We start from the raw sequence: 27418 nt of genomic DNA, 5'->3' as shown, positions 1-27418 counted from the left end.
TCCTCTTTATAACATGATCTTTGAGGAATCAATGTCTACTGTACTAGAACACTGCCTAGAATAGCAGGATAGATATAGGAAGGCGGACAAGGAGAGAACGAATAGCGATCATAGGGTAGTATTGATTGGAGGCTCACCAGATCCGGTTGTGCTTTAATAAGCACAACGCTATTTGTCGCTTGTTAGGGTCTGGTGATGGTATCTTAGGTGCTGCCTGAGGACAGTTGTAATCAAGACGCAGTTGCCAAGACGGTCTGGATCAGAATCAAGTAAAATGTGTGGGGCACTGTCAGGGAGGGCGCACACAGTGAGTCAAAGGGTTCACGTCGTAAGGTTAGATAAACGTTTATTTTGATATCTCAGGTCACAACACATTTCGGAGTCATAAAAACTCCTTTGTCAAGTGAATTGCGACTGCAGGTGTAGGGTTCTGCAACTGACTTATAAGTATAAGCCTACACCTGTCAGCTTTGGGACACGCTCTCAACTCCCACGCTGCAGTCTCATTTCACTTGACAAAGGAGTTTTTATGACTCCGAAATGCGTTGTGACCTGAGATATCAAAATAAACGTTTAACTAACCTTACGATGTGATGACTTCGACTCACTGCAGCAGTTTTATCAAGCTGTCTGAAAGTCAGAATATTTCTTGTTGCCCATGGAAACAAATCACAGCTCCCCTTTAAAATATTCATGAGCTGTGGTAAAATGAAAGCAGAGTTGTGATTGGTTGCCATGGGCAACTAGAAATATTCTGAATTTCAGACAGCTTGATAAATCTGCCCCACTGTGTGAGCCCTCCCTGACAGACCCCCACACATTCTGCTAGAACTGCAGGATTAAATCATATCCTGTTTATTACCCTTCAACTATAGATCGGAGACCCCACCTCCCCAACATTGTCCAATTTCAGAAGAATACTAAGTTCTAGCCAACTAGGATTCTGAAGAATGCAGGTGAAGAATAATTGAAGTCAAAATTAAGGTAGTGTGAAAAGGTAGTGGAGTTTTCAATTAGCACAGACAGTATTAGAATGATGATATACTTGCTGTCTGTGAAAAGTTTTACATTAATATGACTTGTTTTTGGGAATGAATGTTTGAGCATGATGATATTATTTGACTAAATATTGTACAGAATCATAAACATTTTTGCCTTGAACATTCATACAGACTTTGTGCAAAGCTCCAGTTCTAGAAGCAAGGAAATACTAAAAAAAAGGTGACAGCAAGACGAGTAAATGAACCTTTAGTCTACAGCAGTTTATTGTCAAACACTGTCCTTTGTCTTCCTAACAGGCTAAGCTAATATATATATATAATTTCCGGAGCTTGGGTAGTTAACATTTTATTTATGCTATACCTGTATTTAAAGTATTGTGTGCCAGTGGTTTTGTGGGGATTTAGTTTTCCCTGCAGGTAATTTTACCTTCCATCTCGCAATCTACCTGATTCTATCTGACATAATAAAAACACAACAGCTGGACTTTATTTTTTCATGGTTGAAGCCCATTTACCATGGGATTTGAATTAGTCAACCACACTTACTGAACACATTTAGGTTTATAAAAAAAAATCCAAGTCACTGCTGCTATTATTCTTGCCACAAGTTTTCATGTATCCGTTGCGTAGCTTCCACTATGCATAATGAATAAATATACTCTATGTTGTATCCTTGGGCTACACATTGCAAGGAAGGACCATACTAATGACCTCGATAATGAAATGTATTGCTGGAGCAAGTATTTTTAGTATGTGGTGTCCATCTCCAGTAGGTGTAATTACAGTATATGATTTCAATGCAGAGGATACATTTGGAAAAGTGCATGCAAAATCTATAAAAAAGTTCCTGGTTAGAAAATATGACCCTGTACATGGGGACTTTTCTCTTGCTTACATGTCCATGTATTGCAGAACATTGGGTCAACAATGTTAAACACGTCATGGCCACCTTAGTCTAGCCCAAAATCTGTTATTATTTACTGAAAGTTTTGAACAAGAAAAGGAGTTACACAAGCCATGAATTAGGTTATGGTGGTTTTGGTTGTGCCATATGAGTATGTGAGAGAGCCAACAGATACCATCAAGTCTTTTGAATGTGTTGTTAGCAGCAGGAAGGATTTACATTTCAGAATTGTGGATGCACATGGATGCACTTGGGAAGGAGAGGTGTCCTCACAATGCTGTGCTTTGAGATCACTGCATTCAAACAGCTGCACAGACCCATAGTTTTGTTCTAGAAACACTCACAGCAGAGGGGGAGAGCACTGGAGAAGTTTCCAATAGATATCAAGCAGCAGTGCACCTGAAGCCCAGCATCTACCTTGGAATTGAAATCCATTTTACAGTCCTGCTGCTACTAACAATACACACAATGGTAGATTTTCACAGAACTCTGGGCTCTAAATCTGTCGCCAGGTTCCATTTGAACCATAATTCTAATATGATATATGTACAACCCTATCAACAATGATGTGAATATGTTTTTATCATCTCCTACCTAAACTACCGCCAAATCTGTCCATGTCTAACACTCCTGCAAGTCAGTTGCACATTTAATTCACCTATTCATTAGTTGTACCTCTGCCCCTTTTTGGGGGATTTGACAGCCAGCACTGATCAGCTGCATTCAACTGTACCTCCAGTGCCTGAACTAACTCAAAGAATTGAGCTAGAAGCAGCGTATTGGTTACTGAAACTCAACTACCTTTTACTTAAACCAAGCCACTTCCATCAGGGTTGGTTCTCCATTTGCTAATTCTGTAATCAAAGGCAGCCACAGACATGTTATTGGTGGTGCCTCGTCTGATCTGATATTGAGGAACTATCCAATGGACCATTCATCTGGAAAGCCTGTTTAATTAATCCATTTGTATAAATGTATTGTCATAATCAGTGAACGTAATGTCATACACATTTTATGGACCTTATTGTGCATATCCTTCAATGTTATGCTGACATAGTTATTGTACAAAGTTGTTGACTTTCAGATCTAATAAGCAGCCACCTTTCCCAAACTTGATAGTGAAATAATAGAACAAATTAAATTGCCCTTCACCATTGCATCGGAGGTATAACTTGTAGTCGGTAATGGCCAATTATACAATCTGTTTATAGACAAAGAGCAAATGACCAATTTTATTTCCCCAATGTATATTATACTATATTATGTTTTACGCTAATGATTGTTGTCAAATATTTTTCTTTTACTTTGTCCTTGATCCAGGTATGAAATTATGGAACTAAAAAAATTGAAAAAGCCTATTTGTACAGAATGTACTATGTGAACAGCAAATTAATTTGGAACATAATTTTCTAGTTTTACATTTCCATTTTGCATTCCCACAGAGATATGTAAGTTACATAGCATCAAAAAGATCATCACTTGGAGTCTAGTTGCTGAGATTTGTTGTGATCATCATAATGGGTGCCCGCAACTTTACTGTAGTGCCCTATGTCAATGGAGAGCTGATAGACTTCTCCCAACCACACAAGATCATTTCTTGGTACTTTTGTATAATATAGCTATATTCTACACTTTCATAGAAGTTAATCTAATGGAGCTTAGGCAGTGCCTAGACTCCATTCACATGGGGAACGTCATGGCACTTGCAGGTCCTTGTAATTACTATTTGTCCCAGCAGTCAGACCCTAAGTTATCATACACTGATAAATCATTCACACAACCATTTCTATTGATTATGTAAGTGATAGTGTCAGGGTCGTAATCGACAATTAACCGGTCCAGTCAGTCACCTCCAAATCAGATAGAGCAATTGTGCACGTTTTCAAGATAAAATCTGAGATAAGATTATTCAGTTTTAATCTTAAACAAGCTCTGCACTCTAGCTTTCATGACAGCAAGATTGACTTTATTTCCGTGTTTGTAGCTTTTATACAAAAGAGAGAAAGGTGTGGTTACACATCATGCAGCATCATAATGGGGAAGGGTTAAGCAAATTTGTCTAGCATCCGATGTGCCCTGGTTGGTCAGTTCCAGTATCTGGACAGATAATGTCCTGGGCGTTGAGTTTCGATATGAGGGATAAAGCCTTTTTGGAATCAGGAATGTTGTTCTATTCCTGGAAATAGGGTGTTGGCTGTGTAGTATCAGTGGATGCTGGCGCCATCTTAAGTAACATATGTGAGCATATTGCTGAGGAGGAAAAACTTTAGTATTTGCCAGCTATATAAAAGTATAAAAATATAAAACTAGAAGCTCATGTACAGATATTCCCCTTCACAATAGGAGTCTTTAACTTTATAAAATACTGTACACAGTTCTTCGTAAAAGCAGTAATTATACAACATTACATTGACACAAGATGACATCTTCTACAATGAGAGCCCCTAACCAGCTTGTTAAACCTCATTCATTGTGTAAGAGAATAATACTAATGTTTTGTGATGACCAGAATATATCATCAGCAAATCTAAATAATACCGAATTGCTCTCATCTGAATTAAGATTTATTGAGAGGCAGCTCCTTTAGGGTAGAATCCAGAAACATGTAATGCCTTCAAAATTAGCTGCTAGCATTCCGGGCTGATCACAAAAGCAAATTATGTGCACACAGCAGTTAGTAACAACTATTAATATTATTGCTGGAATTATAAAATTCTCAAGTTATATACCTAATCTGACATTATAAGAAAGTCACAGCACTGGAGGTGCCATCTGAGAAACTTTCCCATAGATGGAGAGTGCATGTGAGGTCTTTCAGGGAAAATCAAACAAATCCAGCCATTTATTTGCTAGACTAATTGTATTTACTGTTGATGCTTTTCATGGAAGATTTTCATTCTGTCATTTACAGCAATGTTTCCTCTACAAATCATCTGAATGTATGTGGCCTGTGCAGTGCAAGAATACAGTCATTCTATGTATACAACTTATATACTACAACTTAAAGAGAAGAAGTAGTAGCAGTCACACTAGTATAAGGATAATGAAATATATGATATTGTTTTATTCAACATTTCCCTATCATTCATAATTTGTGGAAATATTGAATAGAATTTTTGACTATTTTACCATCTTTATTTATCTATCTTAAATCATGTAAGCTACAAACTTGTTCATATGAACTGAATAGATTAATTTAAAGGTCTATTGAACATAATTTAATGTATTATTGAAGCAATATTCTAATTTCAGAAATGAATGGATGATAATAGTAAACTGTATTATATACTTATTAAACTAAAGTCACTTCTCTTTTCATTTTTCAGTTCTTTTGCATGCAGTGAGCAGTTAATCTTAAAGCCTTATGAGCTCTGCCTATTTCACAGAGAGAGAAAGAGATAAGGAGGCTAATAATTAACTCTTTCCGCACCTAGAGAATATTTCCCTTAAAGGGTTGGGTACTTTTCAATAACTCTCTTCCATTAGATACATTTCTGCATCTATATGTGTCTTTGCCTCCTTTTATAGCTTCAACCTTTCCCTGTTTTCACCATGCTGCCCTATGCATATATAGACAACTTCCTCTCTCTCACTGCTCTAGTCCATCCTCATGGCATAACCCACTGTGTCTCTCTTTTTACTGTCTGTCCTCAGTGACAGAGACAGAGACTGGGAGAGGGAGCAGGATGAGTCATAACACTCGGGCTACAGCTCCCCTTACTCATTATACATGTAAACAAAAAGTGATTATCAGGGATTTACATTCAGTAAATGCACATGGGCACTTTATGTAAAAGAGTTGTCAATGCCTTAAATGGTTCAGCTCTTTGATATTGTCTGTAAAGATAATAATAAATTTATTAGGTTCATTTATCTATAATCTGTCACAGGACAGGACAGAAAGATGATTTACACAAACTACTATAATAAAAAAGAAAGAGGAAAAAGAAGGACACCGGAAGGACACAGTTCTTTAATAAAGTATATAACAAAGTTTACTATTATCATCTGCACTATTGATTCATATTCAAGTGTTTAGTTACAATTTGTTTTGTTGCAAAGGGAGTCTTCATGCTTCTATTACAGTTTCCCCACATAAAGGGGATTGACCATGAAAGATAGTTCTCAAATTTCAATCCCCTAGTGATGTTTACATAATAAAGATAATTGTTAACCACTTACTTTACAATTTTATTTTTTTTTAATTGCTATTTTATCTTCTATCACTCTCTAGGCTGGTCAGTGTGTGACCAGGAATCTCTAAGAAAACACATGTGCTATGAGATGCTGACAATGTGCTTAGATTATCAGGGTACAGGTTTATATACACTTTCATTTAGCTTCTGAACATTGTACTAGTATCTGAAATATATAGATGTGCTTTTTCTGTAAGGAAATATTTAGCAAACCCCAAATGGATTTAAACCATTGCATTAGAAATGCTAAAATCTGCAATGAAATCCACAAAATACTGTATATACTGGCGTATAAGACTACTTTTTAACCCCTTAAAATAATGGCTACAGTGGGGGGTCGTCTTATACGCCGGATATACGGGGGCCGCACTGTGTGAGGTGTTTTTTTTCCCCGTCAGCACGCAGAGAGCCGCTTCCTGGGACCGCCGCGCATGCGCGGCAGTCCGCCTCTCACAGTCATTAGAAGAGGCTTAGTACGCGCTGACGGGGCGGCGCGCTGTATGCTAATGCAGCCGCCCTGTCACAGCGGTCGGCGTCACAGAGCTGGGGGTCACAGGCGGCACTTACAGAAGCATGTCGGATCTTCATTAATATCGCAGCTTACAGTTATGATCACCAGGCACTTGCTCTCTTGTTTGTTTTGCAAAGTTTTAAGCAGACTTTTTTTCATTTGAGAGAGGGGTAGTCTTATACAGTGAGTATATACCAAATTCTATATTTTTAGGGCAGAAGTTGGGGGTCGTCTTATACGCCCAGTCGTCTTATACGCCGACATATACGGTAAATCAACAAGCTATGAATTTCAAATGAGTTTCAATATAGTTCAATGCATTATATTTTTTATATTTCTTTTTTTCCATTGTTTGCTGAGAGTTTTATCACTTATGATAAAACTCAAATATGGTTCATAATCTACATTCTCTATGTAAGATGCATTGTGCCCTAATTTAGAAAAAAAGCACATTAATACATTTTTCCCATACAAAGAAAAACTCTGTTCTGAAGTTAAGAGGGACTGAAACATGCTTCCTCTAGGTTTATATGGGGAAATATTTTAATGGGTCCTATTTAATGGGGTCTTATTCCTTCTACAGATAGTAAAGACAGTTCTTTAGAAATATAGAAAATGTTTAATGAAAAGATGATGTAAAATAGTTATGTTTTAGGTTACATATCTCGCAGAAGGAAAGCAAGAATGGGATTGTCAATCTTTTACCTGCTAAGCTTCAAAACCAAGATTTAATACAATACTCCATGTTGTGCCCTACAATAATCAATTAAAGGACCAAATGATTTTCACAGCCCAAAATCAGATTGATGGATGTTCATCAAAGACACTGGAAAGCTATTAGAACGGACAGGAAAACACCTGATGTTCGAGAAGCTTAGAAGATGAAGAAAGGAGTAAGACTTGAAGGATACAAGAGATCAAGTTATGGCTTTATGAGGATTGGAACAATCAATGAATGCTTAGAAGTGGATGGAGAAATTAGAGATAAAACAAGACGTTAAATGTTTCAGTTAAATGAGGAATTAGAAAGAGGCTGAACAAGATTAGACAGAAAAGAATCAAAGCAGCAGAGTGGAGAGGCTTCATCTTTAGTCTCTACATTAAATATGGAGCCTCATTCAATATTGTTGAAAGAAGAAAGTATATTGTTGAGAATATGAAATAATTGTGTGATTCTATATTATCTTAGAAATAGGCAGCACTTTTGTTATAGTCATAAATGGGTAGCTGTAAGGACAAGATACCATAGGGTTACAATTATAGAGCTGAAACTGTATTAGTTTAATCGTGTTATGATTGTTCTAAAGGTTTGACCTGGATTTTTAAAAAAGGATCTTCATCTGTCTCTTTTTAGCCAATCCATTGTCTTAAGTTGTATTTTTAATGCAGTTCAGTCATAATCATTTGATTGGGTATAAGAGTTAAGAACTGTACAGTATGAATGATCCTGTATAATTAAAACAATTCTTTTGTTTTAATTGTGGGACTGTTTGTGGACCGGTCCTGAGCCATTGTTAGCTCCTAGGAGCCAAGGATTGTAATCCTGTATAATTAGATGGGATAAAGTTAGAAAAAAGTTGCAGATGTGAAATCCAGACAGTATTTTTTTCAGCATTAGCAAGATGTTATACTTCTAGATACATATAGTAGAGAAATATTTACCCATAAAAATTCACCGAAATACTGGTGTACATGCCTTACATTAAATGTTCCACTGGTTTATTGCGGCATTCACCTTTGCATTCTGGATGTCTTTATTCAGTAATGTTTTATTTTAAAGCTAAAATGTTTCGTCTTGTCCTGAAGCCTTTGTCAATGAGGACGAGCTGAAACGCCAGCAAGGTTACTTCAGCTATATGTTTATTAGGGGCTATACTCCTATAGTTTGGGTTAAAATTGGGTAAATTTGGGGAGTTCTTATTTACTCACTGTTCACTCTCCCCCTCCCATATTGCCATATTCTCAAGGAAGCAAAAAGCATGTGCTGCTTGTGCTGCGGCTAGATTAGAGCAGGTAGAGGAAGGGGCGAGAGCAGAAGGACAGGGAAAAGGGGGAGTAGTGCTAGAGTCAGACAGACTAGAGGGGCTCTGGGGATGCCCCACGGATTGCTTGCTTTTGATTTACATGAGAATTAAAGTACATTTCTAATCAAACAGAGCTTCTAATAAACATTTTTAGTGTTCAAACAGGAAAAGAGGGCACTACATATACTCCATTTTTCAACACAACTATTGTGCTAATAAAGCTCTACTGGGCTTATACTCGATTATATAAAAAAATAAACTGAGTACTTACCTCCAGCACTCACTGCAGTGTAACAGTGCATGTAGAGATGGGTCTATGTACACACTATAACATTGCAATGTCGCCACCTGATGACATCATAATATGTGCGTGGGCATAGCGCATGGATCCATGTCTATCCATGCTATTATACAGGAAGCTGAGAGAAAAGAGGAACTGTGAGGAGTGCTGGAGGTAAGTACTAACTTCTTTTAATAACGACATTTCTTTCCTGGCAGAGGCTGCTGGGCACTTTTTTACTGGGGGAGGCTGCTGGGCATTTCATTAATGAGGGAAGGATGTTCGCCATTTCTTTACTAGGGGTGGCTGCTGGGCCTTTCATTATTAGTGGGAGGCTTATGGGCATTTCTTTACTTGGGGAGACTTCTGAGAATTTCATTGGTGAGGAGAGGCTGCTTGACATTTCATTACTGGGAAGGGCATTTCATCAGTGTAAGAGGCTGCTGGGCATTTCCATTAGTGAGCTGAGGCTGCTGGGTATTTTATTAGAGGAGGGAGGCTGCAGGGCATTTCAATAGTGAGGGGAGGCTGTCACTAAAGGATTTCCCACCTTAGGCTTAAACTTTTATCAATACGTTTTCCCATTTTTGTGGTAAATTAGGTGCCTCAGCTTTATGCTAGTTGTCTAATATTTGAGTATGTAGACAGTTATCTAGCATATGGCCAAAAAAAGTATTTTACTAATAATTACCATGTTAGCAGACCTCACACACTTCAATGACTTAAAGGCTGCAAACAAAGATCATTGTTTGCGGCCCATAAAAAGCACAGGTTAGTTGGCATGTAAGCTAAAACATAGACAATATTAGAAAACCGTTCCCTTAATGTATAGTGAGTGACAACATAAAACTTTTCATCATTAAACTTCTTAAATTAAACTTAACAATATTTGAACTATTAAGACTTGTATACATTTATTAATATGTTCCAGTTGTATTAACCCCATTAGAGAGTGATTGCTATTATATCCTAACTGTATTTCATGGGTACATAAAGCAATGTGATTGTACGGCTTTCTAGCACCTTTTTTTAATAATAATTTATAAATGAATAATTGCTTTGTAGCTGAACATAATTTAGCAGTTTATTATTCTTTCATCTGCTAGTCTCTAATGATTATGTATACAATTATTACCTACACAAAAATTAACAGCAGATGTTTAATTAACTCTGGTGAAGCAAATAAAGCCTTCAGGAGTTTGCAATCCTGTTATATAAGAGTTATTGCTTGAAAAACCTTCAATGACTTTGTAACACAATAATGATACAGCAATTGTGGCATAAGGTTAGTCTAAAAGAATACAAACAAGGGATAAGCTAAACTTTATAATATGTTAAGGCAAACTATTACATCTACAGATGATGTGGCTCTCTGAAGCACAGTACTGTACACTTCATGGCATTTTTGTATGTGACCATCTAAATCAGGCATGGATTCTCTGTTTCCATACACATATTTTCTGAAATTGGACAAAAAATTCTAGTTACAGGATATCGGCTGTAAACAACTTGTCAACTTGTCAATATGTCTAAGTGGAATTAGAATAATTAATTCTGTCATTGGGTTGTGGGTAGACAGTTAAAGAGGTAACGCTTATTTTCAATGTGGAGGCAATATATTTAGTTTCTGCTACTGTTGGCTGTATGGAGTTCTTCTCTTTGCCACGTTGTAGGCTTATCTATAAAAGTGCTTAAAGAGAACCTGTCAGCCCTCCTGGCATGTCTTTTTTTGGTGAATATATGTATTCCTGATCGTTGATCTCACCCTCTTCATAACACTTGGCCTCTGATTCTTCTTTGGTTAAGTATCAACCAAAAAAGAGAAGGAAATTTCACTGGCACTTCATCTACTAGGACTTCTTTTTGATAGACGATCACTCGTGGGCTGCCGACCCCACTCTGTACAATCAATCCGCATGTGAAGAAAATAGAGGGGCACTCACCAGATGCATTTCAACAAACTTTATTCCATGAGCAGCATATCAGACACAATACAAGAGGTTAGAGAAAGCACCTGTGTGGTGTGAAACGACCCATCGCCTGCTGCGGCTTGTATTATGACCGATATCTGGTGTCATCTGGTGTCATCTAGAGTGCTGCTCTACTTTCTTCACATACAGATACTTTGGTTAAGTACTTATAAATCATCTTAAGAATAACCTTGTGATACAATTCATACAGCAGTTTTTTTCCAAATTCAATATTTGGTATTGAGAATGCAGACAAAGGCATTTTAAGAAATCTGTGTAACTAGCTACAAATGACATTCCTGGTGACAGGTTCACTTGAAACTAGGATTCTGTGTTAAGCCTACTATGCTTCTGTTTGTAAGAAAAAGTTTTTGAAAGAAAAAACTGTTATTCTGTTATTCCTTCTAGAAATATAAAAACAAAATAACATTGCAAGTTCCATTTGTGGCGCCCACTTGAAGAAGGTATAATCATAACTGATATCACCCAAACATGCTCCAGAACTGTTATAATATGAGAATATTAGTATTTATTAAAACACCAAAAGAGGTGTCAGGACCTCTTTAATACATTTGTTGGTTGAAATGGAATATTTCCAGGGAAACAACTTCACGGTATCTTAAGACTAGGTTAAAATAGAATGATTATATATATATATATATATATATATATATATATATATATATATATAACTTAAGAGAATGTATATATATTCTCTTAAATGATCACTAATGTTTCCAACAACTTAGCATAAATCAATACTGCAAGTGAACAAAGAAACTTTGTAATAGATCTCATCAGAGCAAAGTGTTCCCTTGTCCACTTACTTTGGCTCATATTATCCTGCTTCCATCCTTTCAAAATTGGATTTTAACTCTCCGATTTTAATCTTGTCTAGTAAGACAGCCAGAAGCTTACAAAGAAACTCTGTACAGGGGGGTCCCTGGTGCTAGATCAGTTATTGGCTCCACCTACCCATCCTCCAAATTTATACATTTAAATAAACAGTCCAAATAATATCCCTGGCCTTTTATCATCTCAAGAGAAACAATAAGTTGAATTTAGTTGAATTTGAAAATAAGGAAATTTAAGATGGATACGCCAGAATGTAGACTACAAGAGTCCTGAGATAACTATATCTTGTACCGAAAAGAAAGTCCAAGCAGCACAATCCTCGTTCGAAAAAAGTGGGTGCAGGCGTCCTAGGTCTGGGCCATAAGTCCTCTAGTTAGAGTATGAAGAATGCTGTTACTGTTACTCACCATGGAATAAAAGACACCTTGTAATTTTACCTATTTTTGGAGTGTTGCCCGCTTTCTTCATACTATATCTTGTACTGGTTAGTATTTGAGTGTGTAGTGCCCTATTATCTATAGGAGTGGAAAATATACCGTATGCATTTCTCACATATCTAATAGCATCTTACTTATAATAATTTGTCTCTGGGCTCTCAGTCTCATGTACTTTTATTTGCCCTCTACATTTCTTTACTGCAGTCTCCATATCTCCTGAATGTACATGACACAGCCCGAGGCTTTCAGTGTCACAAATCCCCATTATGATCTTTATTTGAGAAGGATTCTGTAACTTCAACATGACGGCTTAGCAGTATATTTAGGTTTCTGCACTATAAGTGGCTGGTTCTGTTTTAGGACTTGATTCAAACCTTAACTCTTGAAATGTTTACTTCATAATAACTGAGATAGTTATAAGTTTCCTTCTATGTTATATTATTATTTTTCAAATCTGTATTGATGCTAATAATAAAATTGGCACACATTTACCAAACATATTCCAAACACAGCAAAAAAAATAGTAATAGACAGGAACTGAATGATGTGTTCAACAGAGTAAAGCCAATAACACTTAAAAATTGATAAATGCCATCTGTTATGTCTCTTGTTTTGGAAAAGGTATTTCATTTAATTGTATTTTTAGCCCAGCAGAGTAGTAGTTCTTAACAGCTTTTATTTTCCCAAATTTGCAATGTGTGTCGTGTTCATAGAAATTTAGAAATTATTTTTAGGTTTATACAAAAATGAAATGTATAAATATAGATGACCGACAAAAGGAAAAAAACATGTCTGCCCTAATTTCCTTTTTTAGTATACATGTTTTAATTATTTAACTGTAGAATTTCCAACCATATCTGGTAGAAGTTCCAATCATATTTTCTTCTTGAGGATGATAAGAGATTAAGTGAGTGCTCTAGTAAGCACTTTGATCTGATACCTTAGTGACATGACCATTCTTACCTCTTTCCTGCTCTGCGCCATATATGTATGGCAGTGAGCTCCAGCAATTAGTACTCAGCTCGGCACATGCATTGGGAAACACAGGATGTGAACTGTAACAAACATTGAGCATTTAAATGGCCCCCCATGATCAGTTCCCTCTCCCCTGCAGTGATCACGGGGTGCTTATAGTTGCTGTAGGAACCCTGTGCTTTCATCAGAATCTCAGGGCTGTCCATAGTCAGAACCTCTTGTCACACAGCAAAGGATGTTACACACCATGTGGAAGAATCTTACATCAGAATTGCAGGGTTATATAATAAACAAGCAATTAGACAATTGCTTGCTCATGACCCAAAGTAGGACTAGTAAAAAAGTTTTTAAAAAAGGAAACGTAAATGTTTTAAAATAAAAAGAATCAACAAATAAATAAAAATGATCCAAAAGTTACATATAAAAGAAAACAAGTGAAAATCATTACACAATGTGAAACTCCGTATAAAAAAGATTTTTTAAAAACACACCAAAAATTATGATTTTTACCTATCTTGCAAAACATATGAACATGAATGTACCACTTCCAGGAAGTACCATCTGTCATGAAACATTCTCAAAGTCACTTTGATAAAATAAAGTGTTCAAAAGTTATTACTATATAAATAAATAAATTATGATATAAATGATACAAATCTTGATGCAACTTTCCAAGCTGTCATATTATAAACTGAACATGAAGTCAGTAACACTTCTGATGAATATCTTTCCTAAAGTATGCCATAAGATTACTAACTCTCTAGGTATAAATGGAGACCAGAAAGTATAAAATATTGAGGTGTTTCACTATGCCCCACTATAAATGAAACAGTTAAGAAGAGTTTAACTGGAGAATAAAAAGAGTAGAGAACGGCCTTTATGGCCCCTTACAAACATGTTTGAGGTCACAGAGAAGAATAAGAGGTATCTCAACAGCATATAGCACCTTGAATGTTCCAAAAAACAGACAGATAAAAAAGATGTATTTGACATGGTACCTTACACCGGAAAGACTTGCAACTGGAGAAATTTCACCTCCCTCTTGGCAGGGATGTAGAGTTAAGGGGGATCTTTTACATATGTGGTTATTATGCCCTAAATTTGTCTATTTTGGTCACAGTTATTTCATTTGGTTAGGATCGTGATAAACTCAGGCTGCGATGTTTCCCCGCTGTAGTCATGGATAAATAAATAAATATATGCAAACTGACAATGGCCACAAATTATTCCCACTATTGTAAAGTAAAAAAAAAAGATGGACCCAATGTGAGAAATCTTGTTTTGTGGTTCTGCTAGAAAAAATAAATAAAGAAGGTTTAGCCTAAGAGCTTGCTCCCTGGATACCACAAAGGTATCTTGCGCCCCCCTTCCCCCAGGTGTGCAGTTCGTATGTTGATTGCAGTCAGAGTGTACAAATGTACTAATTGTCTTTTTAATGTGGTAAGTGTATTGTTGATGTTGTAAGTAATGTTTTATTCTAAAATAAAAATTAATAAAGCAAAAAACTTATTACTATATAAAGCAACACATGCCAGAATACAAAGAATGGGTCCGAACAGTAAAGTACAAACTAGTTGTGTCTTGAGGGGCTAAGGATTTTGTACATTTTTCTGTTTCCATTCTTTTTCCTGGGCTACATAAACAAAGTTTCTCTCTCCTGAAATTTTTCTACGACACTTTTTTAAAAAAATGTGTACCGCAGAGGCGTGAGTTGCAGCCTACATGCAGCTGCCCACTAAAGACATGGTCGGGTCTGGGTACCGAACCTAGACCCCAATGTGTAACAATCACGATCAGTGCTGGCTTAAATTCTGATGGATAAGTCACCGGCACCATTTAAATTTCATTATTTAAATGTTATTTAAATGCCAGTGGCGTTTAAAGAGGTGACGACCACAATCGGTGCTAGTGCCAAACCCAGACACAAACTTTGCACTTCAGATCAGCTCAACACTACTCATTGCCTGTTGTGTTAGGCAGGGTGACAATAGTGTGGTTCAGATCAGTTGCCCTCGAACATGAAGCCCATAGAACGTAAGCTCTAACAGAAAAAAGGTCCTTCTTAAATTACTTCTAGTTAAAGTTTCCTATCTTGTGTATTTTCATTTGTTCTTATCTTAATGTGAATCCCTTATTGAATGTAGAGGACCATGAAACAAACAGTGTACTAAAAATGAATAATAAAAATAGCTTCACATTTCTAAAACTCTGGTTGCTTTAAATCCTTTGACTGAAAAAATATTTTTACATGAATATAGTTCACCAGACGCATGGCAATGCAGTTTTGACAGTAAACATGTCCTGTCTCCAGTGTTTAGGATTATACAATGTAACCATAAAAGTTGCCTTTATTTTTTCATCCTCATTCCAAAGGTAACAACTTTCCAGACAGAATGACCTTCATATATAACGTGAAAACTTGTTTTCATTCTGTCATTGCATGCAAATCCCCTTGTTAATATTCTCTGGAGTTCTGGTGCTATCATTTCTCTTCTTTTTTCTCATTATCTTCAGCACTTTGTCCTATACTAAGAAGAAATTAGCTTCTAATGAGTTTTGTCCCCGTTTTGTGTTACTTGTTGTTTGAACAATCTGCTTAAAGTGCGCAGGTGAAAACCCATGACAAGTTGTATTTGTTACCATTCTACGGCATCACAAAAATGTGATGTATTTGCCAACTTGTAGTGGACAGGTTTTCCTACTCAATATACAAATAATGTAAAAAAATGAAGTATGGAAATCACATTTTTTAATACAGATTTTCAGTTGGTCTTTTTGTAGATGAGTTGAGAAGATGTAGGTGAGAAGAGGGATATTTTCAGGATCTTCAGTAATATATATGGGAGATAGGGACTTGGAGGCATCTTGCTTGTACGTGATATGTTGATCATATCAAATCCTCCTCAAGTTGACATTCACTATTCATTTCCACATTGGAAATACAATATTGTGCTCAAAATACTAGTCATCTTCTGCTCCAGCATTTATTTGATAAACATCTGCATTACCGTTGGACCACAGGGGTTGGGGGGGACATCTTTCAATAGTTTACCTCAGGCAGCAGAGAAGCTACTTTCACCCATGCCTATACCATTATTATGTACTATACCTGTTTCGTTTTTCATAATATTTATCAATATTACAATATCTCAGCTTGATGTTCTCTTGTTACAAAAGTCAAAAGTCAGTTCAAAATTGTGTCTAATGTTTAGTGGTGCTGAAGTCCCTGTGGACATTCACAAATGGAGTGAAAGGTTGAATGACATTTTAAGGAAAGCATTTCCTCATATTCCCATCAGTCTTTATAATCATTCTTATCATTGCTAAATTTTATTTTAATGCTTGATTTTCATTTTAATTACATTTTTGATTGTTACGGTAATATTTGTACCTGTAGCAGTGGTACCTGAAGTAGTCGGAATGTCACTGCTAATTTAATTTTAAGAGGCTTGAAGACAAAAAAAGGGAATCACAAAATAATTATTTAAGGCCTTTAAAAAAATTGGGGTTGTAGTGTGAATAATGGCAATAATAGAAATAATTATCCATCCTGTGTTCTCCTTTTTCAATGCCTTTTCTGATTTACATTGGCAGTAACATCCCATTCCTGTCAAGTGACCACTGTAGCCAATCACAGGCCTCCGAGCTAAATTCAGTAAGATAAGTATTGGACTTACAGGCCTCAGAGTTACCTGCCATTTGTGGAGAGGTCCTTACTGAATCCTGTGATTGGTCACAGCAGTCACCTAATATGGAAAAAAAATAAGGACATGTCGGCGATGGAAAATTAGAACCTATAACAGGTGAGTTATATTTTTTTTTATTGCTAGCACATGTCCGCAATATAAAATGACCGGGACAACCAATTTAATGAACTGTTTCTTTTTTTTCTACTATTTAACATATATCTAATGTATTATTTTATCTTTCATTTAGGGCCAGGACTTACCATTGCATGAAATTCTGAATGCTACATGTGACAATAGCGGCATGCAGGTAAGTTATTTTTTCACACATAAACCTTTTGTATAGTTTGTTTTAAATGTGTGCAGGTATTTTATTCCTAGGATCAAATATTAACTTTGAGAGACAATAAACCCTAGTTCTAAGTAACTAAAATTCAACTTTTTGTTGAAACCAGAAGATTATCTAGAAAGACAGTTTGATTTGCGCTTGTTTGGCTATTTATGTAGTTTCTTAGAAGAAAATTATATGTTAGGATGTGTATATGATATGTGTACAGGAATTAATTAGAATGCTGAAGACTGTTGTAGCTAAACAAATTACAACTGCACTGAGGACCATGCAACATAAACTTACACCAATGCAACAAAACTGTATTGTTATATTTCAAGGACTTTGACCACATAAAAGAAAGTTTAACAGGATTAACCCGATGGTCACCAATATTGTACTTAGCATTGTAAACTTTCCCATAGGAGCTGCAGGTCACATGATCCACAGGCAGCAACTTTGTGGACTATTGGAACAGAAATGAATGCACAGATCCCTGATCTTCCAAAAAGTCTACAGGAAACAGGACATCAAAGAAAGTTCCAAAAGTTGCTGCCGGTGGCTCACGTGACGCATCTCCTAGGGACAGATGGCGAAAGTTTATGAGGGTACAGTAAGTAAAATATGGAAATAAGGGTATTTCAACTTTAAACCTTAACCAACCCTTCAACAATTTAGTAAAATGATGACACCAGTAGATGACAGAAACCGTTTCTTTATTAAATCCATTTAAAAAGCACCAAACCATAACATCATTTGTGCACACAAACCAACCACAAACATGTATGCAGGTCTCATATAAATGCCAACTGTACCTCTCACATTCTAGGCTCTAACCACGCTAGTCAATTTAAAAGAAAATTGGACCTTACCAGGTATCCTCTTCTATTGCTGGACTCAGGTCTTACCCAGGGCAGAAGTTCAAGCACCTCCAAGACTGGTCATTAATAGCTATCCCTAGTGACCCATAGCTTAACTCTGTGATAGTGGGTCCCACCATTGAGGCGTTGTGACTCGCATCTGACCACGTTTACCTCAGGACAAATCACAAGGATTGTCCTTTTTGTTTGTTTTATGCATCTACCTTATATGCCCCTTTAATAAATGCTGCAAATAGGAGGAAACACGCCAGGGCAGGGGGAATGCGGGGTGTTAAGGTGTAGGGTCAGTACGAGGTACTACCCTTATAAGAGCGAGAGTTATACTATGGGTCCTTAGGGATAGCTAATAGTGACCAGTCTTGGGGGTGCTTTATGGACCACTTGAACTATCCACCCTGGGTAAGACCTGAGTCCAGCAATAGAAGAGGATAACTGGTAAGGTGCAATTTTCTTATATATTTACTAGCGTGGTTTGAGCCAGGAATAAGACATGTCCAGTTGGGATTTATATAAAGACCTGTATATATGTTTGTGGTTGGTTCATGTGCACCAATGATGTTATGGTTTGGTGCTTTTTAAATGGATTTAATAAAGAGCAGGTTAAAAAAAAACAGCTGGCAGCATAGAGCTGTAGTACCGTCTACTCCAAACAAGCACTTGTACCTTCAATAATGCATTGCTTGTTGCTAGTTTCCCCTTCAGTTGTGATGAAATATTTGATTGGACTATGTATGTGTTTTGAGTGATTACAGGTAATCCCCATCCTCCTGCAATGTGTATGTAAATAGGCAGTTACAGCATTACCTATTCTTTTACTGAATGTGAGGTTTATGCAATTTCATTTTTCTAGATAAAGCTGCCTGCAAGAGAAAATTGGTTTCCTCAACCTAGGTGTTTTGATCTCCATCCTTAAATAATTGTTCACAATAGTTCAGTTTTTATATAAACTGTTCTAATATCTTCAGGTTTCTAGAATATTTTTCTATATTAAAGCCAGAACCAGTGATGACAGGTGTATTATAAAAGTTTAACAACTTGATCACCGTTCTCTCTCCTTTTATGCTTAAATTGATATGGAGTTGTCTGGTAAAAGCGAGAAGACTTAAGAAAAGAAAGAATTGCCAGGTACAACAATAAAGTGTGTTTGGCACCTTCATAGAGAGACGTTATTTGGAGATGTGCGGGAGAATGTTTCAATTCAAAGAACCTTGCTGTGGTATCTTTCATTTATGCGATGCAAATATTAGAATTTTAGATTCCAGTTTGACCTTTAATATTTTATTTTACATCCTCAACCAGCTTTTGAAAAATAGATGTTGCCAGAGCTTGGCGGAATGAGTTCCTTGCTCACATTGCAGAGAATTACTCTGACGACTTCATAAAATTATAACGCCATTGAAACATCATTCTTAGCACTATCCAAAAGAATCCTGTCACTGTATGTGCTGGTGTGACTGCTCGTGTTGTTCTGAGCTTTAGTGCAGATAAAGAAGGCATTCTCACAGAGTTTGTGCAGATGTCAAACTCCTGTCAAAAGTATAATAAATAGTTCTTTATTTTTTATTTCTATAAGAACTTAAAAATGCATCTTTTATAAGTCCCTCCTTATGTCACCTCCACGGCAAGTGGGCATTGAGGGGAACCTTGTGGGTTATGCTGGTCAACGGTTTCTCCCACCTGCACACCAACTATAACCTTTGCCACTTCCAGGCGAGGCCTCTTGTATAAATGTGTGGCTGCATGACCGCTCAACAGATTTACTAAGAGGCTGAGACCTAGTATGTATGGTGCAAGTATGTATGGTGCAACTCCTTCGATGCTCCTGGTTTCCCCCGCCGCCGTTCATCACAGCAGTTTGTTTACAGGGGCAGGGGTGTTCGCTTCCGCCTTGGCATCCCTCCTCAGCCCACCTCCAGTGCTTCATAAATCCCTCAAATCTGACAAATTTAAAAAGAGTAAACCACCTAAAATATATCATCACTATAATCAATTTATTATTAATCCATTGCTACCCCATATATAGTTTCATCTATTTAAATAGATATAGGGTCTGAATATTTCTAGTTGCCCATGGCAACCAATCACAGCTCAGCTTTCATTTTACCAGTGCTCATGAATATTTTAAAGGGGAGCCGTGATTGATTGCCATGGGCAACTAGAAATATTCTGACTTTCAGACCGCTTGATAAATCTGCCCCATAGTCTTTACACTCCCTACCTGAGTAGTCTGGAGGTGTAGTGGGCAATATTCCTTTAAAACGTACATTTATTTTTTTTAATGTATGGATGAAAAGACAGAATCAGCAATGAATTCCACGTTTCTCTAAATTCCCAGAGGAAGAATAGTAACAACGCTCTATATTTAAAGGACTTGTCCGACTATATTAAAAACTCTGGAGGGGGCCTGGGGACGGCTGTTAAAAAAAAAAATAAACCTATTCTTACCTTCTCCAGTGCTCCTGGTCTCGCCCACCGCCGCTCATCAGAGCAGTTTGTTTACAGGGGCTCCGCCTTGGCAGCCCGCCTCCAGAGATTTTAATAAAGTCAGACAACCCCTTTAAGGCTTCTGTGTAGAACCAATGATCCTTGATCCTTTATTTGAGCCACAGATGGGCAACCAGTTACTTTGAAGAAGTTGCAGTGCATCAGTCACAGGCTGGAATAAGATTGCAATAGAAATTATTTTTCTACAAACCATTCTGGTCTATAAAAATACATTTCAGCCATTAGATTTGTACTTACTTTATTAAAATAGACCAAAATATTGTATCAAGTATAATACTTATTTTAAATGCATGAAATTAGTTCTTTGACAATTACCTCCTGTTTTGGGATAGCATATTATGGTGGTAGCCTACTCTCATATTCATCCCAATGGAAATGGATAAAAATGAGTTGCTCTTTGAAGCAATAAAAAAAATCTGGTAACTGTTTATTACTGTATATTTATTAGAAGAATTATGTAAAAGATTTAAAAACCAGTAATTCTCACGTCCCATATAACATCTATTTTGTAAATATATTCTTAGTTTTGAAGTGTACGCTGTATATAGCACATTACTGTAGCATGGAGCATTTCTCTTCCACCAAATATGTAGCTCTACCAGGGAAGGTGACAGAGCATGTAGAGGATCAATAAGAGAAAACGTATTAAAGTCCCATCACAGGAGCATGCTGGGTCTTTAATACATTTTTCTTGTGTGCACCTGATAGTTTCACTGTGCTGTAACAGCTTAGATTATTTATGTGTGTTCTGATGGAAAATATGTCTGTGGTTTTTTCTTACATTTTTAAGGCAATCTTAGGGATAAAAACACACCTTACAATTGCAATTACACCATTGCATGTCTTCCGTTGCCACATGTCAGGCGATGATTAAATTACACAGGCGGTACCGAATAGGACCTCAGTAAACAGGAGGTGACAGGAGGTGACATGCATATGAGGACATTGGGGGATTTGTTTTACTTTATTCCCTTCAATCTCAGACAATTGCAATATTCTGCTGTATTGCAGAGCACATTTACAAGGAGACAGAATTTCCAAGATTCGGTCCTTTGCATAAATCCAGTCCAGCCAGTATAGATACTGGTACCTATTCATTGTCTAAACATCACATCATACACAAAAGGAATAAGCCCAATATGTCATTTAACAATGTGTTATAGGATGCATTGTCTGAATTGTGGTACAACTACAACTCTGTATTTTAACTAAGGATTTACAGAGAATTGTAGCTATGTTCTTTATTGTTACAGAATATTAGGATAATGTTTACACCTATCCCTGGTCATGTGATGTCATACAGGTGCATGGCTCATTATATCACACAGCTCTGATTACACTGTGTGTTATAACAAGCCATGCACCTGTGTGACATCACATGGCCAAGGACTGGTGTTTATCTACAGGAAGTAAACAATGAAGCTTCCAGTTGAATGACAGCATAAAGACAGCAAGCAGAGATCTAGAAACACCACAAAGAATTGATTGAGAAAGTATATTGGAAAATTGTAGACCTTTCCAGTGAACTACCCCTTTAAATTCCTACTGTCCCAGGATCGGTAGTTTAAAGGGGTATTCCCACAAATATACTGGGGACCTCAAAATAACACATTTGCTAATTCACTGTTATTAACAAAAAACAGCATTTCACAGATATAATTCCAACCTGCCCCTGAGTTTTATGGTCAGGACAGATCCTTTTCATGAATTGTTTCTCCTTTTTGCTCTATGCAGGGTGAGCTCTGCCCCTCCCGCTCTGCTACAAGACAAGATCACACAAAGACACCCACAGACACTTCCTGCCAGCAAGCAGCATGCACAGACTTGCCATACAAGCTTCAGGCAAGATAAGATCTAGCAGAAGAAATAGGAATGTAGCAGAGCTGTGTTATAGCTGAGTCAGTAGAGTGTCATTGTGTGTTATATCCATCTTATGGATCTCATCCCATCTGTCCCATCTCTCTTTATATGTGTCAGATACTAGTACAATGTTGAGAAGCTAAATGAAAGTGTATATAGACCCTCTACACTGATAATCTAACCACATTGTCATTGAAACCGACTGAGTGATAGAAGCTAAAACAGCAATGACACTGAGTAAAATTGTAAAGTGAGGGAGTGGTAAAACTTTATTGTGTAAAAATCACTAGTGGATTAAAATTTGAGAACGTTCTTTCATAGGCAAACCCCTTTCATGCCACTCAATGTAGCTTCCGTCCACCCGGTAGCATGCCATGTATGAACATGTCAATGGTGATTTGCAGTTAATGTTACTTGCCCCAAACAACAGGCCATATGGCAATAGCCAAACAGGAGCTGCAAAAGTGAGCACTGTGCTGGTGGTTCTGGAAAGGAAGGGGTGGCTTATTTAAGTTAATTTAACACATTGCATGCATGGATGCCTTAAAGGGAACCTGTTACCACATTTTGATCTATTCTAGTTGTTTTATGAAGTAAAAGCCACCCTCTTTTTAGCTAGAAAAGCAGGGCTTTCTATCACCATAAATGCATTTTAACCTTACCTAGAAGCTTGTCAGAACATGCAGTGAGTAGGAGAGTGCAGTTCTTTTTCCTCTGAGTTTAACCACCCCTCCTCCCATCCTCAATCCCAGTGACTCCTCCCTCTTTCCACATTACCCTCACAGCTCTGGCAAACAGGATGACGTCGTAGGAAGGGAGTAGAATTTAGTGAAAAAATAAATGCCTCCTCTGACTTGCTGCTTGTTCTGGCAAGCTGGCACATAACATTTACAGTTTCAAGAAAATATATACTTTTACAGCCTCTGCACAAATACTGTTTCCCATAATTGATACCAACTGTTAAAGGAGATCTACCACTGGATCTCGGCTGAAATAACCTGCTTACACCCCCTTCTGGGCTCTGTATCACTGACCCAAGGAAATAATTTGTTTAGGCAAAAAAAAGATTTTTTAATCTATGATAATGAGGCTTTGGCACTTCACTTACATCACCATGACGATTTCACGATTTTACTTAATAATGCATGCCCCATCTTTGTTGCATTCATCCTCCTTAGACCAAGAGCCAGTGATGTCACTCGGCTCTCAGCACTTGTCACGCATGTGCAGTCAATGAATATCGCACAGCTGCAATGTGTCGCAGCTGGCTGTTCAAGATTCAGTGACCCTGCATACCCGTATACCCGTAAATATTGCTACCTGTGACACATTGCATCTGCGCAAGATTCACTGACTGCACAAGAAGTGCCGAGAGCCGAGTGATGGCGATGAGCCGAGGAGGAGGAACACAACAAAGATGGAGAAATGCAAAATTAAGTACTGGAGGTGCATGGAATTGCGCTTATAATTTTTTTTTGCCTAAACTATTGCCTTTTGTCCCTAAACAAAAATGTCCTGGGATCAGTGGTACAGAGCCCAGAGGGTGGGGTGAGGAGGTCATTTCGGCCACGATCCAGTGGTAGATTTCCTTTAATGTACAGCATCTATGTAGCACTATGTTACACTGTCTTGAACTGGTCAAATTATGACAGTGCCTCAGAAATGAAAGCATTCATTGACTGTAGAAAAAACATGGTATAGTATGTCTATAATATCAAACAAGTGAATATGCCATGAAAATAAATGTGGTTAAAATGCTTTTCTTGAATACAAATATATAATATTAATTCTTAACTTAAAACCTGGTTCTGCTACACACATGTAAGATTAGCAATCTTTTTGTGTATTGGCTTTTTTGTCTGTTATTTAGAAGATCTATACAAAAAATATTTTTATATTTTTATTGTATACACCCTATCATATCTTCTATGAAAAATGTATGTAGTTCATGAGCTATAGGCTGTAGGTTACACGTCGCTGTAGCCCTCACTAACTTTTACTTGAGCTTGCAGATAACAAGTGAGATTGTTCTCTTGAGCCTGATTCTACAAGGCTCTGCAGAGCTCAAATAAGATTTATCATCTAGTGATTGCCATCGAACAAGAAACCTCTCTCAGCCTTAGTTTCTCTGTTCATTTGCTACAGTTGAGCACATGTAGTGTCAACAAAACAGCTAAAGGAATAATATAGAGGGAGCCAGCTGGGGCAAACTACTGTGGAGCCATCCCTACCGTTTTGATCAATAACAAAGGAATTTTCTAGCTCAGGAGACCAGAAAATAAAACATCTAAGGCATGGGGTCTCCTGAGAACCTTTGGAGAGATTTCTATATAATGCTATGAAAGGTATAAGCAACTTGTATGTATATATAATATCAAATCCAGTATTATGGTGCTGGATACTTTTATATGGATTTATGTCTCAAGCAGATATATAAATGTAAATGATTGCAGGTGTAGTGTCATAGTGAATAATGTAAAGTGGACCCGAACCACAAAGTTTGGGTGTGTACTGAACTTTGCAGGTTTGTTTCTTTAGCAAGTTTCCCCCACATCAAAGTTGATAGCGGTATTTGAATGGTTATAGCTGTGGGCCACCACTAGTGAACAACGCCAGTGGTGAACAATGGCCCTTTCAAAATGGTGCATGGAGTGCTGACGGCGAGTTGGTGCCAACGCACAAGTGCCTGCAGTAGTTTAAATGCCACTGGTGATTTTGCCAGCAGCATTTAAACACTTAACATCTGCAGTCGGTGCCAGCAGCAATTGTGGGTGTTACTATTTGGGTTCCAGGTTTGGTATCCATACCCAAATAGGTATTTTAAGTTCAGGTTTGGCTGAACTTGGGTACACCTTGGCTTTCAACTGGTCCACTCATCATTTATAGTGACATTGTGCTTTTTTTTTTAACAAGAAAACATAAAGGTGCTTCCTATACTGCTCTTTTATCAGGGCAACTGTTGGGCAGGGTACCTCTTAATAAAAGATCATTGTGACACATGTGCCTCTGTGCACCTTCTTTTGTTTCTTTTGTTTGGCTTTTCTTACGATCAGATATATTTTAGTGGATTTTCCTTGATAACTCATTCGGAGTTAAGGTCTTCAGTGAAACTTTGTTTAAAAAAGTTGCAAAATTCTCCAAAAAGTTGCAGTTTTTAGCCATTTTTTGTACCAAAATTGGTAACTTTTTAGAAAACCGCAAATTTTAACATCTTGCATCAGGTGAACACTGCAGAAAAATTGATCATGGCAAACCTTGAAGAGAGATTTAAAGAAATTTGAAAAGAAAAAAAAAATCACAAAATGTGCCATGAAAAGTCATAAATAAATAAGAACAGGCCAAATTAAATACAAGATACACGTGCCCCTCTGACTATTAGACATGCATCTACAGTGCATTTGAATAAAAAACTCTTACAAGGGATGTGTTATTAGATGGAGAGAAGCAGTATGGTCATTTTGATTAACTACCTGCCATCTAGGCCATTCTGCCCAAAGTGTTAGGAGGGTTACTTTAGGAGCATCAGCTAGCATTAGTCATCATCAGCTTCTATGCTCCTACTATTTTGTTGGCCGGCATGCAAAGGAGAAGCATTTCAAATAAACCCCACCAACACACAAAAACTGCCCACCCCTTTAATTTTAAATAGTAAAATCACACATAGTTTATACTTTAACACCTGTACAAATCCAGGCTTCAAAAGTATAATCATATTCATTGCATACAATTTTGTGTTTGTAAGGCAACAATGCAATTTTTCCCCCCAAAAGGATTTTATTATGCAAGTGAAAGTTATTTAATAAAAAAAAACTATAAACTTGGTATCACTGTTTCCATATTGACTTTTTTGTAACAGCCAGAAGATCCTATATCTCAACAGAGCCCTTCCATCAGTGCCTATGACATCATAATGCCTTGCCTTGAGAAAAACACTCAACTATGCATCTTGAGGATACACATTGGGGCACATTTACTAAGGCCCCTGCGCCATTTGTCTGTCAGACATTGCACTTTCTTTCTAGTGCTGACTGTTAGCACAAGTATTTAAGAAAAGTCTGAGACACTTTTGTGTCACACGCGACCCTTTTGTGGTGCACAAGGCATTATGCAACATAAATTAGGGGAGGTTCCAGAGCTCTGTCAGACTGTGCACCACGTTTATCATGCAAAATCAGACAGAAGTGTGTCACAAGCCCCATGTCAAAGGTGCACTGCAAAAAAGTTGCTGAACTCTGTCGGGGGAGTGCAGGTAGCATTAGATTCATGATTTGTGGCACCCATTCTGCAGTGCAGATGTATTGTTTTGAGTTGGGACTCACATCTATCATATTTTATGTTATATTCTATGACTATAGCATATTTTTCGGACTATACGGCGCACCGGAATATAAGGCACACCATCAATAAATGTCTGCTAAAATGTCTAGGTTCATATATAAGGTGCTCTGGATTATAAGGCACACCTGATTATAAGGATGAATGACCAGCAGGTGGCAGAACTGTGCACAGTCCAAGGCGTGTTGTCTGGAAGTATGGTTTGTATATAAGGCGTATTGGACTATAAGGCGCACCTTTGATTTCTGAGAAAATCAAAGGATTTTTTGTGCGCCTTATAGTCCGATAAACACGGTACAATAAATGTCTAAGATATGAATACTCCTTTAAACATCTTTCTAGAAGTGCTATTGCATTCTCATGTGTCATCATCTTTACAATATATTATTTCTGTAGTAATTCCTTTTGGATATCTAGTTTTCATATCATGTTTATCCTTTAATAACAATATATTTTACTTTAATTTAATATCTAAATATACCAGGACTTCCAAGGAACGACAGCCCCGCTGTCAGAACATATAAAATATTACTGATTAAAGTAAACACTGACAAGATTTAATTTTTTTTTATGTTCGGTTGTGCAAACTATTCAGTGTATTTTATGGATTTTTGAAGACTTTGCTTATTGAACGCTTTAGATTAATATTTTCCATTCCGACATGCTTTAG

At 37.2% G+C, this 27418-nt stretch overlaps 1 protein-coding gene across 6 annotated transcripts in view; it reads left to right on the top strand.

Annotated features, from left to right (window-relative positions):
* PCDH9 (protocadherin 9) overlaps positions 1–27418 on the top strand; it is a 1504706-nt gene that overhangs the window by 974464 nt on the left and 502824 nt on the right. For all 6 annotated transcript variants that reach the window (XM_072135312.1, XM_072135315.1, XM_072135311.1 and 3 more), the window contains one exon: positions 17090–17149. In XM_072135312.1, the coding sequence (XP_071991413.1) occupies positions 17090–17149 (60 nt within the window). The remainder of the gene's footprint in view (positions 1–17089; positions 17150–27418) is intronic.

Source organism: Engystomops pustulosus, chromosome 2 (genome assembly GCF_040894005.1).
Source record: "Engystomops pustulosus chromosome 2, aEngPut4.maternal, whole genome shotgun sequence".
In the NCBI taxonomy this organism is placed as follows: domain Eukaryota; kingdom Metazoa; phylum Chordata; class Amphibia; order Anura; family Leptodactylidae; genus Engystomops; species Engystomops pustulosus.
This window is presented reverse-complemented; position numbering and strand designations above follow the sequence as displayed.